The 15,956-nt window shown below is 35.5% G+C and overlaps 1 protein-coding gene and 1 pseudogene across 1 annotated transcript; both read left to right on the top strand.

Annotated features, from left to right (window-relative positions):
- Positions 1 to 6: 6 nt before the first annotated feature.
- On the top strand, positions 7 to 5,063 carry LOC107458358 (protein SMAX1-LIKE 6). Its single transcript, XM_016076567.3, has 3 exons — positions 7 to 1,621; positions 2,548 to 2,689; positions 2,993 to 5,063. Exons 1-3 carry the CDS (start codon positions 372 to 374, stop codon positions 4,880 to 4,882), a joined length of 3,282 nt encoding a protein of 1,093 aa, XP_015932053.1. The 5' UTR covers positions 7 to 371; the 3' UTR covers positions 4,883 to 5,063.
- Positions 5,064 to 14,307: 9,244 nt separating this feature from the next.
- Positions 14,308 to 15,047, top strand: LOC107458357 (isoflavone reductase homolog; annotated as a pseudogene).
- Positions 15,048 to 15,956: the final 909 nt, after the last annotated feature.

Here is a 15,956-nt window from a genome sequence, read left to right on the forward strand (position 1 = left end):
CACCACTCTCTCTCTCTCTCTCTCTCTCTCTCTCTCTGCCTATTCTTTCTTCTTCTTTCTCTCATTTAATTAACATACAAACTCCAATAAATTATTCATACTCTCTCAACAACAAAAACCCAAACCTCAAACCCCTTTTCCTTCTTCTCAAACACACACAAACGCCACATTTGTCAGCGTCCTCATACTCATCCATCATCATATATGATATATCACATACATAATAATTAAATTAAATTAATCACCATCATCATCATCATTATTATACTATTATTATAGACTCTTATAGATAATTATAGAGTTTGCATATATATTATTATTTTTATTTATACATATAGAGCTCTCTTAGTACCGATACATGCTCGCCGGCGATGCCGACGCCGGTAAGCGCAGCGAGGCAATGCTTGACAGACGAGGCGGCACGTTCTCTCGACGACGCTGTCGCGGTGGCGCGTCGCCGGAGCCACGCCCAGACGACCTCCCTCCACGCAGTCTCTGCTCTCTTGGCCCTCCCTTCCTCCTCCCTCCGCGACGCAATCACCCGATCTCGCACCGTCGTCACCGCCGTAGCCGCAGCCGTAACCGTCTCCCCGCGCCTCCAGCTGCGCGCCCTAGAACTCTCCGTCGGCGTGTCCCTCGACCGCCTCCCCTCCTCCAAACCCTCATCTATCTCCTCCACCGCCGACGACGACGGACCTCCGGTGTCGAATTCCCTCATGGCGGCCATAAAACGCTCCCAGGCGAACCAACGGCGCCACCCGGATACCTTCCACTTGATGCAAATCCACAATCACCAAAACCCTCAGTTCAATCAAGGAACGGCGTCGTTTCTGAAAGTTGAGCTCAAACACTTCGTTCTTTCAATCTTAGATGATCCAATCGTGAGTCGCGTCTTCGGCGAAGCGGGTTTTCGGAGCCCCGACATAAAACTCGCACTTCTTCAGCCTCCTAACCCTCCGCCTTCTTCTAGAATCTTCTCAAGAACGCGCTACCCGCCCCCCCTCTTCCTCTGCAGTCTTGAATCGGGTCGACCCGGACCCGGTTTCTCTTCCGGGTTCCCATTCCTGGACGAGAACTGCAGAAGGGTTGCGGATATTCTAACGCGGAAGAACAAGAGAAACCCTTTGCTTATGGGTGTTTACGCGAAAACCGCGCTCAGAAGCTTCGTTGAGATGATCGAGAAGGGTCGTGGTGTTGCAATGTTCCCACCAGAAATGGCTGCGGTTAATGTCATCTCGGTGGAGAACGAGATTCAAGAATTCTTGATTTCTGGCGCCATGAGTGAGGAGAAGATGGGGTTGAGGTTTGAGGAGTTGGGCCGAGAAGCCGGTCAATGCTCCAATGGTGGTGGTGTTGTTGTGAGCTTTGGGGATGTTGGGGCTTTTGTTAAAGATGGAGTGGATAGTGGTGCTGTTGGGTTTGTTCTTTCGAGGATAACGAGGTTGTTGTTGGACGGTGGTGGTGGTGGAGGGAAGGTTTGGTTGGTTGGGGTGGCGGAGAAGTGTGATGTGTATTCGAAGTTATTGGGTTTGTTCCCAAATGTGGAAAAGGATTGGGATCTGTATCCTATAACCGTGACATCTGCTACCCCTTCAATGGAAGGACTCTACCCTAAATCCAGGTGCGTCTCTTTCTTTTCTTTATAGTTTATCCTTTTTCTTCTTTTTGGTCTTTTTACTTTTCTATTGGTTAAAATGGCGGAGTTACAACAAGACATGCTTGAAGTTTGTAGTTGAAATAATCCGACATGTACTGTACAGGGTTCTTGCACCTTGATATATATATACATTAATCCATACTATTGTATTATACTATTATTATATTATTATTACTATATTTGTATTAATACTATTATATTATATTGTGTTCGAGGCTCGTATGGTTTTCAAGGTGTTTTTTGAGTTTTCCGGTTTGTGGCATGGGAACTTGGAACTGAGGGTTGAGGCACGCTTCTATTGATGATTTAATGATTTGTGAAAACCCGAACCTCTGTAGTATGCTTACTTGTCTTTATTGGTTTATAGGAATATATAATAATGATCATGGTTCAAAAACCATATACAGACAATAGATAGATGATTAACATGCGATTTGCGGTGATGTGCTTCTTGCTGGATACTGAAAGATACTAAGATCTGTATCAAGGAGTGCTTAAAAGTGTAAAGAGGTGTATTGTTAACCTGGATATGTAGTTAGGAAGATGTAGTTCTATCTACTTGAGTTGGCAAACACACCACGGATGAGCCTTCACTGGCACGATAGTGACGAATGCTATGATTCTTTTCAGATGTATTGGTGTGATTTTCCCACTTTGTCGATGCCCATTCTTGTTATACATTGTGAGTACAGAGAACCAATATGTTTAAGGATAGTTAGAAAGAAATTTAAGCATAATATTTCTGACTGCCACTTTTGGGGGTAACAATATACTTCATTTATGTAGATGATGGTGCTTTCAAGTCTCTCTCACACATCATGTGCACTTTAGCTTCTGACTGTTTTGTGCCTATTGGATCTCACAGTTACCTGCTCATGATAAACTTACAGCTTGATGGGGTCCTTCATTCCGTTTGGTGGGTTCTTTTCTACACCACCTGAAATCAAAACTCCTGTAAGCTGTTCAAGTGCATCTTCTGCGCGTTGTGACGAATGCAATGAAAAATATGAAGAAGAAGTTGCTGATTTGAAGGTAGGCTCTGCTACTCTGCCATCTGTTTACTTAAGCTTTCCTTGGTTACAAAATGCTGATTTGAACTTTCATAGAGGATTGGATTTGGCAAAGGTTGGTTATGATCCTTAAATATCGTATTATTCTGGTGCAATAATGCACAAAAAAATTTTCCTGTGTTATCATTTTCTTGTCCTTTGTGTTTATAGTATCAAAATTCTTGTACTCAGTTTTTGTCAATATCATGTCTTGCTCTCTCAATATTTCATTGGTTTGAAGTTATAGATGTATCTATTTAAGAATGAACTCCATCATCCAGTGCAGGTTAATGAAGAAAGCACAAGTTTGAACGAGAGGATCCTGGGTTGTCAAAAGAAATGGAACGACATTTGCCGTAATCTTCATCACACCAGATCAGTTGATAATTCTCAAACAAGACCTCAAGCTCCATCACTTGAGGGTTTACGGTTTGGCTCTGGGTTTACGGAAAGCGGCAGTAAAGATCCATCACATATAGAAGTCCAATATTCTAATCAAACTTCCTACCTACCTAGAGAGCCGCCTAGTATTTATCCATTGAAACAGTTGCCATCTGTTCTGGAATCTTCTGATGCAGCCAGCATCAGTAGCGGAACTGATCATGCACTGAAATTTTCAGGGATTCAGTTGACTGATGTGCGGACGCCATGGATTGCCCCTTCCTCTATGGCCAATACAAGTCTTCTTGATCACAGTTCATCTTCATCCCTTACACCTGTGACGACAGATTTAGGATTGGGCACAATATATACATCAGCAGCTCAAGAGCCAGATACCCCAAAACTACAGGATCACAAAAAGCATCTTCCAAACTTGTCGGAATCTCTGTCAATTGATTTTTTTGATGCCCCAAATGAGAATACTTCACACCAAACACCTAGATCTGCTTGCTCTTTTCCAAATTCAGAAGGAAATTTTGATTCGGTAGATCTCAAATCTCTAAATCAACTTCTCGCTGAAAAGGTTGGCTGGCAAGATGATGCCATCTATGCAATAAATCGAAGGCTGTTCCTTTGTAATTCCGGTGCAGGAAAACGTAAAGGCTCCAGAGCTGGCATATGGTTTGCTTTCCTTGGACCAGATAGGATCAGCAAAAAGAAAATTGCTGCAGCTCTTGCAGAGATTATATTTGGAAACAGAGAAAATCTAATATCCGTAGATCTAAGCTTGCTGGACAGGTCTTTCTCATTGAACTCTGTTTTTGATTGCCAAATATCACATTGTCATGATGCGCTGAGAAGGAAGACTGTTGTGGACTATATTGCTGGGGAGTTGAGTAAAAGGCCACTTTCGGTTGTTTTTCTTGATCATGTCGATAAAGCTGATTACCTTGTGCAGACTAGTTTGTCACAGGCATTAAAAACTGGTAAATTTCCAGATTCTCATGGAAGGGAAATCAGCATCAACAACAGAATCTTTATAGTAGCCTCGACTGTCAGTAAAGGTAATAGTAATAGCTCTTCTATATCCGAGGGATCGAAAATGTTCTCTGAGGAAAGAATCCTTGAAGCCAAGAAATTTCAAATGCAGCTAATACTTGGACATACCGCATCTGAGGATGCCATTAAAAGGGGTATCACAAATGTCCAGGTTATTCGTGGAAAAGGGTCCTCCAAACCACCATTTCTTAGCAAAAGGAAGCAAGCTGATACTAATGACTCCAAAGAGGTGGGAAACACATGCAAGATGCAGAAACAGGTCAGGGAGAAATCAAGATCCTATCTGGATCTAAACATGCCGCTAAACGAGGCCGAAGAATGCATCAATGATAATGACAACGAGATGGAAAACTCAGGAGCATGTTCCACTGATATCTGTCTTCAAATTGAAGAAAAAGTGTTATTCAAGCCATTCAATTTTGATGCACTTGCTGATGAATTGTTGAAAAGCATTAGCACACAATTCCAGAGAGCACTTGGTTCAGATTTTCAGCTGGAAATTGAATATGATGTAATGGTACAAATTCTTGCAGCTGCATGGTTATCAGAGAAGAAAAATGCAGTGGAGGATTGGATTGAACGTGTTCTTGGAAGAGCTTTTGCTGAAGCCAAACAAAAAAAACACCGTGCATCACCATCTCAGTATGTGATGAAACTGGTCAACTGTGAATCCAATTTTGTGGAAGAGAATGCTCCTGGTGGATTGTGTCTTCCTTCTAGAATTAACCTCAACTGAATTTTTTGCTCACTATGACAGGCTGTATTAAAAATATTTTGTAATTACTTGTAAAATGTAGGCTTTTAGGATGTGTAGCTTTTTGTAATTGCCAGCATTGTTCGGCTCATTAATCTCTCAATTTTTGTTGTTTGGTGCAAAAGAATGTATAATATCCGTAGTGTACCTTCTATTTTTTTTTTCCTGCCTTTCACCATAAATCTTCCACCACAAAAAGAAAAAGAAAAAATATTGTTCTTGATCACTTAATTTATGAATATTCCTGCCTCAATCTATTAACGAAATTGTTTGAAATTTACCTTATCAATACCAAAAAGACTTCGTACACCTCAATCGATTAACAAAATTGTTCTCCATTTATGTGCCTGGTGCACCTGTTTTAATTTTTATTTTCCACAATCAAAACAAGGCAAATTCTTTGGTATAGATACTGCATAGACATTTACATAGGTAGATTTTTGTTGGAGCAGAGCTGAATAGACAAGTGTCCTTTGAAGGGACAATTTCTGCATCAATTTTTGTTGGAGGAGCGCTGAATAGACAAGTCTCCCTTGAAGGGACAACTTTTGCATCGCAGTAGCTACTTCCCGTACTTGTAGTTGTAGCAGTAGTTCATATTTGTAGTTGTAGCAGTAGTTCATATCACAGTGTCAAGCACGTTCAATTTATAAGATTAATAAAGAATGATAATTAGGTAATTGGAATATTTGGATTAAGTATTTAGATGAGCTATTTCATGGTACATGAGTTTAAGGGCAATGTGATCAAATAAATAAAAGGAGAGAAAGCTTTACGTGATTGCAATAATTGGAACTTTTTTACCTGTATGTCCTTTTTTGTTATTATGTAATCTGTAGGAGTTAATTACGATTTTCTATTTACATGTAAACCGTAGTAGTCTACAACGGTTTAACAAGGAGAAGTGTTGACTACAGTTTCCTATTTACATATAAACCGTGGCAGCCTATAACGGTTTAACAAGGAGAAGTGTTGAACGTAAACCGTGGTAGGCCACAATGGTTTAGAAATGCAAAAATATACCCAAAAAAATCCTATAGTCAGCCATAGTTTATGAAGGGTTTTTAAACTCATAAACTCCTATAGACTGCCATGGTTTATGAGAAAAATTATTAATGTTCAACAAATTAAATAGTGATGAGCCGAAGGATTTTAAAAAAGTTTAAATATCATTTGATGTCAACTACAATGTTATGATTTAACTGTAACTATTAAATTGAATAAACCTTATTAGTAGCGCTATAATTTAAAACAATTTTGACTAGCATACAAAAATTAGATTAACTTCAATTAAAAGTAATAATAAATATAGTTGTTAGAAAAATCCTAACAATATATTTTAAAAAATAAAGTTTCATTAATAAAACTAAACAGTTAAATTTACAATATTTAATTAGTAAGGAAGAACTAATGTTTAATTAAATAATATTTTATAATTATTTTGACCGTCAAATTATTTTTTAAACTTATTTTTTTAAGAATTTTGAATTTAGTGTTTTTATTTATTTTTTACATATGTTTTAGTACATTCGAGTATGACGGATCAAGTATGGATCTGAATTTTATTTAAGAATTTGATATTTAACCAATAAATTTGATATTTAACAACGGTGAGATTAAATATCAAATTCATTGGTTAAATATCAAATTCTTAAATAAAATTCAGATCCATACTTGATCCGTCATACTCGAATGTACTAAAACATATGTAAAAAATAAATAAAAATACTAAATTTCAAATTCTTAAAAAAAATAAGTTTAAAAAATAATTTGACAGTCAAAATAATTGTAAATTATTAATAAAGCTTTATTTTTTAAAATATATTGTTAGGATTTTTTTTTTGAACATAGGTAGCTCAACATAATAAAGTGAAGTAAAAGGAACGAAAGACAACAAAAAAACAAAACATAAACATAAATAAAAAGTTGTAACCCGTTAGTCATCTCTGGCATTGTCATCAACAACAAAACGGATCAACTCTATACCATTCCTTATAACTCAAGAAGGACAGAATCTTTACTCCTTCAACATTTGTCTCTACTCTCTGAAAAATTCTGCTATTCCGCTCCAACCAGATGTTTCAAATAACCGCACAAAATCCTATCAGCCATTTCTTTTGCTCAGACTTCCCACCTGTTACTTTAGTTGTTAGGATTTTTCTAACCGTTATATTTATTATTACTTTTAATTGAAGTCAATTTAATTTTTGTATGCTAGTCAAGATAGCTTTAAATTATAACGCTACTAATAAGGTTTATTCAATCTAATAGTTACAGTTAAATCATAGCATTGCAGTTGACATCAAATGGTGTTCAAATTTTTTCAAAACCCTTCTGCTCATCACTATTTAATTTATTGAACATTAATAATTTTTCTGATAAACCGTGGCAGCCTACAGGGGATTATGAGTTTAAAAATTTCTTCATAAACCGTGACTGGCTATAGGATTTTTTAGGTATATTTCTGCATTGCTAAACTGTTCGTGACCTACTACGATTTACGTTCAATACTTCTCCTTACTAAACCGTTACAGGCTGCCACGGTTTATATATAAATAGAAAATCGTGGTTAGCTCTCACGGATTACGTAATAACAAAAAAGAACATGTAGATAAGAAAGTTCTAATTGTTGCAATCATATAAAGTTTTCTCTTCTTTTATTTATTTGAGTACATTGCCATGAGTTTAATATGTTTCTTGGGCCTATTTTCTATAAAGTAATTTAAAACAAAAAAGGTTAATTTTTGTAGATCTATTTTATTTTAATTTATTGTAACTTTAAAATAAATTTTTAATTTATTACACCTTTGAAATAAGTTCTCACTTATTGGAGTTAATTTTTAGGAGGAATTTTTTTATTCATTACTGAAATTTAAAATTTTGTGTTATTTTATATGTAATGACTTTACGTTTTTGTAAAATTTAAAATTTTTTTAATATCAGTTGGAAATAAAAATTTATAAAAAATGTACTTATATCCTTAATTGAGAATAGACATTAACAATATAAGTATTTATGAGTAATTATTTCCTCTGGTGACTAATTTTTGTGCAACATTTTTATTTATTCTCTCATTTATATATATATATATTATCATAAATTTCAAATAGTAACAAATTATTATTAACATATTCAGCTAAGATATGCAGTTTGTTAGAATAAATCATTGTAGTATATTATTTTTAATATTTTTCAAAAAAATATATAATAATATATCTTATTATTCTTTCACATTGTGAGTAAAATTGTGAGTGAATTATAATCTATCAGGATAATTTATTATTTTATATTAATTTATTTTTGTTTAGTTTTTTATTTGATATAATTAATCATTATATATCTTTTTTGATTTTATGTTTGGCTAATAGTTAATTTTTATAGACAAAATGAATATAAAAAATAAAAAATACACTGGTTTATACTGAAGTACGGAACTAAAAATGTGTCATTTTTTACATAATAATACCAAAAAAAAATTTATACTGAAGTCTTTAATTATCTCGGCTTACTTAGTAATAACATAAATAATTATTTATTCGAATATTTCATTCATTACGTGCACAACAAAAAATGTCCTTGAACCAATTCTGTAATGAGAGTAGAATTTATTCCTTTTTAAAATATTTATCCAATTTTCCATCAACCAACTCAAATGTATAGGTAATTAGGTATAGAAATCAACTTTCTATTTATATTGAAGACTTCATTCATAGAGAGTTATTTTTTAGGAAAGTTTTCAAATGATCCAGTCACCTTTATTGGTTCACCAAAAATCCAAGTACGGTAAGGTAACAGGTTTTAAATTTGTCTTGTAGCACACTGTGTAATATTGTTAATGTCCCTGAAATAAAATGAAAAGTCACCGTAAGGACAATACTGTGTGATTAGCTATTTAGCTTAAAGGAAAAAGATAGCCAAGTTGCATTTGAGCCAGCTGCTTAATGATTTGGCGTTGTTGGGCCTTATGTGAATTTTTTGTTCTGTGAGGCAATGGGCCTAACATGTGCAACATTTAAGGAATCAACGCTGACATAAAATTTGAGAATGTTTTGTTTAGTGTGGGCCTTTAAGAAGTCTTTGTTGGCACTGTTGTAGTAATAATGGGTTTAGTGATATAGTTAGGGAAAGTAAGTGAAGCCCGTTATAGATATGACACATGGAGGGTTGGTGGGAAAAGTTGAAATTGTGTTATAGGTATGTAATTCAAAACGTGGTCATTTTGAAAACCCGAAGTTCCGAAAGTGACGTTGCTGGCCTCACCCCCCAGCGTCTCTCAGTTACATTTGTGTCTTACTTGACACTAGCTCCCAGAACGCATGTAACGTCTATGTCGGCGGCTATCGGTGTTGCATGCAGCTATTGGCGGCTCCAACAGATGCTTTCTTCTGACGGCGTGATCCTCCGTTTGTCAGTGAAGGTCGTCATTCGCTGCGGCCGAGTGAAAGTGGGTGAGATAGGCCGTCAGCGTCGGAGGGTCAGTCGCTCCCTTCCTACTGTCGATTTCCTGCCAACAACATTCGAGAAATCCAGCAAGGCATCGTTTGGGTGTTGGTCGTTGCTGTCTTGTGGCCTCCACCGTCAGTTCAATAGGTCATGTACTCCGGCCGTCAGGTGGTTCCGATCCAAGTGAGGGTCCTATGTGGAAGTCTTCGTTACTTAGTTTCGATTGTCAATCCTGTCTTGAATTGGTGGGTGAATGTTTAATTTGTCGAAGGCGTAATGACATGTCGTAGTTGAATTGGGTAATTTTTGTTGTGGTTGAACAGTAGCATAAATGAAGGAGTTGTTGAAAATTGTAAAGACTTGATTTTGTTTCCATGAAATAAAATAGTGAAACAACCATCAATACTTAAATCTCACAAAATCCAATCAATCTCTATGCTTGTCAAAAAAAACAAAGGCCCATGCCTTTTAGTCCAAAAAAATTCCTGACTACTGCGGCTCCACTTGTCAGCCGAGCGCACAGTTGCGGCTACATATATTCACAACACATACGACATCTGCCCTCTATGTCAATATTCCAGTTGCTTTTCAGGTCAAGTTTTGATCAGGTATAAGGAACATAATAGACTATTTTACTACGATTCTAACGCGTAATAATTACAACAAATCTAAACCGTCAAGATTTTTAACTATTTATCTCTACGGTACTGCAGGCTGGATCTTTGGTGAACCAATAAAGGTGACTGGATCATTTAAAAACTTTCCTAATTTTTATACCTATAGATTTTAATTGGTTGATAGAGAATTGGACAACTGTCCTAAAAAGAGACAAATTCTGCTCTTATTACAGAGCTGATTTAAGGACCTTTTTTATTGTGCAAGTGATGAAAGAAAATTCAAATAAATAATTATTTATGTTATTATTAATTAAGCTGAAATAATTAGAAACTTTAGTATAAGTTGGATTTTTTTTGGTATTATTATGTAAAAAAAAAATCTATTTTTGGTTTTGTATTTCAGTCTAACAGGTGTATTATTAATTTTTTATATTCATTTTGACTAAAAAAATAACTATTAGCCGAACATAAAATCAAAACACGTATATAATGATTAATTATATCAAATAAAAAATTAAACAAAAATAAATTAATATAAAATAACGAATTATCCTGATAGATTATAATTTACTCAAAATATGAAAGAATAATAAAATTATATTATTATATATTTTTAAAAAAATATTAAAAATAATATACTACAATGATTTATTCTAACAAACTACATATCTTAGCTGAATATATTAATAATAATTTGTTATAGTATGTATTTGAAATTTTTGATAATATATATATAAATGAGAGAATAAGTAAAAAAGTTGCACAAGAATTAGTCACGGCAGAAAATAATTACTCATAAATACTTATATTGTTAACGTCTTGTTTCAATTAGGAATATAACTAATTTTTTATAAATTTTTATTTCAATTGATAAAAAAAAAATTAAATTTTACCAAAACGTAAAGTCATTGCATTTGAAATAACACAAAATTTTAAATTTCAGTAATTAAAAAAATTCCTTCTAAAAATTAACTCCGATAATTAAGAAATTATTTCAAAGGTGTAATAAATTAAAAATTTATTTCAAAGTTACAATAAATTAAAATAAAACAGTAAATAAAAGTCCTACAAAAATTAACCTTTTATGTTTTAAATTGCTTTATAGGAAATAGGCCCAGAAAACATATCAAACTCATGTACCATGAAATGGCCCATCTAAATACCTAATTGAAATATTCTAATTACTTAATTATTTTTCTTTAATCTTATAAATTGCACGTGCATGACACTGTGATGTGAATTACTGCTACAAGTACGGAAGTAGGTGCTGTGATGCAGAAGTTGTCCCTTCAAGGGACACTTGTCTATTCACCGCTTCTCCAATCAAAATTTACGGGTTAATGCTCAAATTCGTCCCTGAAAGATCACGCGATATTCATTTTCGTTCCTGAATGATTTTCTTAATCAAATTAGTCCCCGAAAGATAAACTGTTAGTCAAATTAGTCATTTCGTCAATTGAATGATGACGTGTCACGTTAAGTGCCACGTGGCATTATGACGTGACACGCCACGTGGCAGAACAGTGACACGTGGCACGTCACGTGACAGGTCAGTGACACGTGGCATGTCACGTGTTACTTGACATAAAAAAGTTTTCTATTAGTCAAAATAGTCCTTGAAAGTTCAGACGTAAGTCATTTTCATCCCTTAAATTTTAAAAATTAGTCAAACTAGTCCTTATATAATTTTTTTTCTTCATAAAATTATCTCTCTCCTTTAATTCTTTTCAAAATTGAGAGATGGGGCTCAATATTACTTTATCCTTTTAACAAATGAAACCCATTCCTTTGATCATGTTACTGCATGCTCTAACGGATATTACTTTTACTCTTTGGTGGAATCCAAATTTTATTAATTGGAGTTATTGCAGACCTTGGAACAATGAGAGAGAAAGTGTGATTGACATGATTGATGAAGGATGGAGCGTTCGGATTGATGAAGATTGATGACCAAGGAACGACTAGAGGTAATTGCATGTTGGGTTTTGCATGGGTTATCCTGAGCTAACAGTTTTTCTTCTCCTTCAATGTATTCTGTGGGAATCCCCTTGTATGTTGGGTTAGCACTTTATAGTCTGTAATCAAAGAAGATTATAGTGAAATTCCGTCATTGTTGTGATGGAGACTGGATGTAGGCTGCACTGCACTTAGCAGCTGAACCAAATAATTCCAATTAATAAAATTTGGATTCCACTAAAGAGTAAAAGTGATATCCGTTGGAGCATGCAGTAACATGATCAAAGGAATGGGTTTCATTTGTTAAAAGGATAAAGCAATATTGTGCCCCATCTCTCAATTTTGAGAAGAATTAAAAGAGAGAGATAATTTTATGAAGAAAAAAAATTATATAAGGACTAGTTTGACTAATTTTTAAAATTTAAGGGTTGAAAATGACTTACGTCTAGACTTTCAAGGACTATTTTGACTAATAAAAAACTTTTTTATATGTCAAGTGACACGTGACATGCCACGTGTCACTGACCTGTCACGTGGCGTGCCACGTGTCACTGTTCTGCCACGTGGCGTGTCATGTCATCATGCCACGTGGCACTTAACGTGACACGTCATCATTCAATTGACGGAAGGACTAATTTGACTAACAGTTTATCTTTCAGGGACTAATTTGATTAAGAAAATCATTCAGGAACGAAAATGAATATCGCGTGATCTTTGAGGGACGAATTTGAGCATTAACCCAAAAATTTACATATGTAAATGTCTATGCAGTATCTATACCTAAGAATTTGCCTCAAAACAAACTCAATTATAAATTTATAATCAAAACATTTGTAGTTATTGATTTCATTTTTTTTTTCAAGTCTGTAGAGTTTTGATGTAAACTGTTCATACTGTAGTTATGGCCCAAAGTTAAGATTTTATGGATCCAATAAAAAAGACACGTCCAAAAGGCTATATAGGTTAAAATGTCCGATCTATTCGGGACACGGGTATTGCGACCTGTACCCGACCCGATTTGGATGTCGAGCAACTCACTACTTCAAGTGTTATCCTCCAAATTGATAACTACCCCAACGACATAGTTAACATAAGTAGCTTAGTTTCTCAATTTGGAAATTAGCTGCAAGTTAGATCAAATTAGTTAGTCCTATCTCTAGTGCTGCCACTTGGCCCATGGTTGTTAGGACCTTAGTTAAGTTAACCATTTTAGTTATTGTATCTATAGTTTAGCTAACCACAATGGTTAGGGTGTAATCCAACTTGTATATAAACCAATTCATCAATCTGATTATGGTGTGAATTCCACCATTCTGCATGTGTAGTTCATTTTGCCCAACACACTTCCCGAATCCAAGTTCTTCCTCTTCAATGAAGAATTTGACACAACGTGGAATAACTCTTCAGGTTGCAAGGGGAAAAACCACCCACTTATTTCAAGGAAGATCTTCAAGAGTGATGAGCAATCGGATATTTCTCAATTCATTCTACAAATAATTTGTTTTAACTCTTGTTAACATAGATATAAAATTCCTTACAAGTACCTCCACCTGTTGTTGAAGTTGACGTGAAGTTATATTAGAAACCTTCACCACTATTTCCGATCTCATTACACAAAGCTTAATCACTCATAACTCGTTTCAGATGCGTCTTGAAACATAAACCTTGGTCATTTGTTGGTTAGAAACTATGACTAAGTCTTAGTTCTGCAAAAAAAAATTTTTGGTGACACTCAAAATTTTATTTCATCTATTCACTTTTAAGTTATTTGATATTTCTCATTTGTATTTTGGACATTCGTGCTCCCTTTGTTTCTGTTTTCATGTTATAATCTATTGTTTTTGTGGTCATTAAGTTGGAGCTTTTTGTGATACATTAAGTTGGACTTTAATCCTGACCTATCATTTAAAAAGACGCATATTTTCGAACGGTTTGAGACCCAACCCTACAAAAGTTTGTACTTAAAGAAAGACACCAAGGTTCTGAAAATATTAAACTACTCTAATTATTGGTTTATTAATTTAGAAGTGAGTTAAACCCTAAAGTGGTCCTTGAAATTTACGAATTGCATCGATTTAGTCCCTGACTTATCAATTGCACTGTTTATGTCTCCGACTTTGTTAAAAATGCACCATGTTAGTCCCTCTCTATATCTCCGGCCAATTTACTTGCCACCGGTAATGACATGGCACTGACATGCCACACTGGTGTATATAACGGCTAGCTGACATGGCAATTGGAACTATATGGCACATTGTGGTTCTTCTGCCTATTTTCAACCCAAATTTCAACATCCCATTTCTATCGTTCTTCATCTTCTTCTCTTTACTCAGGAACGTTCTTCTCCTTCTTCTATGTTGTTACTCTTTGAAACTGAAAGCAAAATCATGATTGGATGTTGCCCACCTCATAAAGGCATCATTCTCCGACCACCAGAGCATTGTGGATGCTGTCAAGAAGGTGGATGTTGTCATCAGTGCCATCTCTGGTGTCCATATCAGGAGCCACAGCATTGGCTTGCAGCTCAACCTCATTAATGCCATCAAGGAAGCTGGCAACGTTAAGGTTTCATTCAATTCATTTTAGTTTCTAATTTCATCATCAATCAATTAATAGTCTAGTCTTGTATGTTCATAGCGCTTCTTGCCATCAGAGTTTGGACTAGAGTCACCGAGGATGGGGGACGCGTTAGAGCCAAGAACGGTGACATTTGAGGACAAGATAGTTGTGAGGAAGGCGATAGAGGAAGCAAACATTCCTTTCACATACATCTCTGCCAACCTATTTGCGAGCTACTTCGCAGGCAGCCTGTCTCAGTTGGGATCTTTTGTGCCTCCCAGGAAAAAGGTCCACCTCTTCGGAGATGGCACACTCAAGGCCATTTTCGTCGATGAAGATGATGTCGCCACCTACACTATAAAGACCATCGATGACCCCGCACCCTTAATAAGACTCTCTACCTCAGGCCTCCCGACAACATTCTCTCGCAAGGAGACGATCAGAATACTAATTGTTTCACACTGTTCGCACGAATAAGGCTAGTGAAGACAAGAGCTTTGGCTGCATTAAACAAGAAGATGATGTCAATGGAAAAGTTGGTGTCACATTATCAAAAGAGAAAGATCTTATGACAATTGCAGGGGATGCTTTGAAAACCAACATCACCACATTAAGCCCTCTTGTGCTTCCAACATCTGAGCAGTTGCGATTCTTTGCAACATTGGTTGCCAAGAAACTTTTAAAGACAAAAGTCAATATATTCTAGATTTCAAGCTTGCATTCGAACATTTTTGGATCCACGCAGGAGGCAGGGCCATTTTGGATGAGCTGAAGAAGAACTTGCAGCTATCTCCATGGTATGAATAGGCTTACACAGAAACCAACGAAAGGGTCAAGAAGGGTGATAATGTATGGCAAATAGCATTTGGTTTTGGATTTAAGTGCAATAGTGTAGTATGAAAAGCTCTCAAGACCATTAACCACAACTTCCCAATTGAGTTTCCAAGGGTTTCATCATTCTAATTCTAAACAATGCAATTTCACATATCATTCCTTGACCCTGACTCGCATATCTAATCATGATTTTGCTTTCAATTTCAAAGAATAACAGCAAAAAAGTAGGAGAAGAATGTTCCTGAGCAAAGAGAAGAAGATGAAGAGTGATAGAGATGGGATGCTAAAATCAGGGTTGAAAATAGGTAGAGGGACCACAATAGGTCAAATAGTTCCAATTGTCACCTCAACTAGCCGTTATATACATCAGCGTGGCATGTCAGTGCCATGTCACTGCTGGCGGCAGGTAAACTGGCTGAAAATGTGGAGAAGGACCAACATGGTACATTTTTAACAAAATTGATAACATAAACAGTGCAATTGGTAAGTTAAGGACTAAATCGGTGCAATCCGTGAATTTCAGGGATCACTTTAGAGTTTAACTTAGAAGTTCAACCGGTCTAACTATAGTTTAATAAAAATAATTGAATTATACTAAAATAATATATAAAATTATAAGGCTAAAGTATGTTTTTAATCTCAAACGT

The sequence above is a fragment of the Arachis duranensis genome, chromosome 7 (genome assembly GCF_000817695.3).
Source record: "Arachis duranensis cultivar V14167 chromosome 7, aradu.V14167.gnm2.J7QH, whole genome shotgun sequence".
NCBI classification, from domain to species: Eukaryota; Viridiplantae; Streptophyta; class Magnoliopsida; order Fabales; family Fabaceae; genus Arachis; species Arachis duranensis.

What these genes read in the sequence shown, in the direction of transcription:
- LOC107458358 (XM_016076567.3), top strand. Translation starts at nt 372, where the DNA reads ATGCCGACGCCGGTAAGCGCAGCGAGGCAATGCTTGACAGACGAGGCG. An exon ending in GGACTCTACCCTAAATCCAG is followed by an intron (nt 1,622 to 2,547) that starts GTGCGTCTCTTT and finishes ATAAACTTACAG; the next exon opens with CTTGATGGGGTCCTTCATTC. An exon ending in AAGAAGTTGCTGATTTGAAG is followed by an intron (nt 2,690 to 2,992) that starts GTAGGCTCTGCT and finishes CATCCAGTGCAG; the next exon opens with GTTAATGAAGAAAGCACAAG.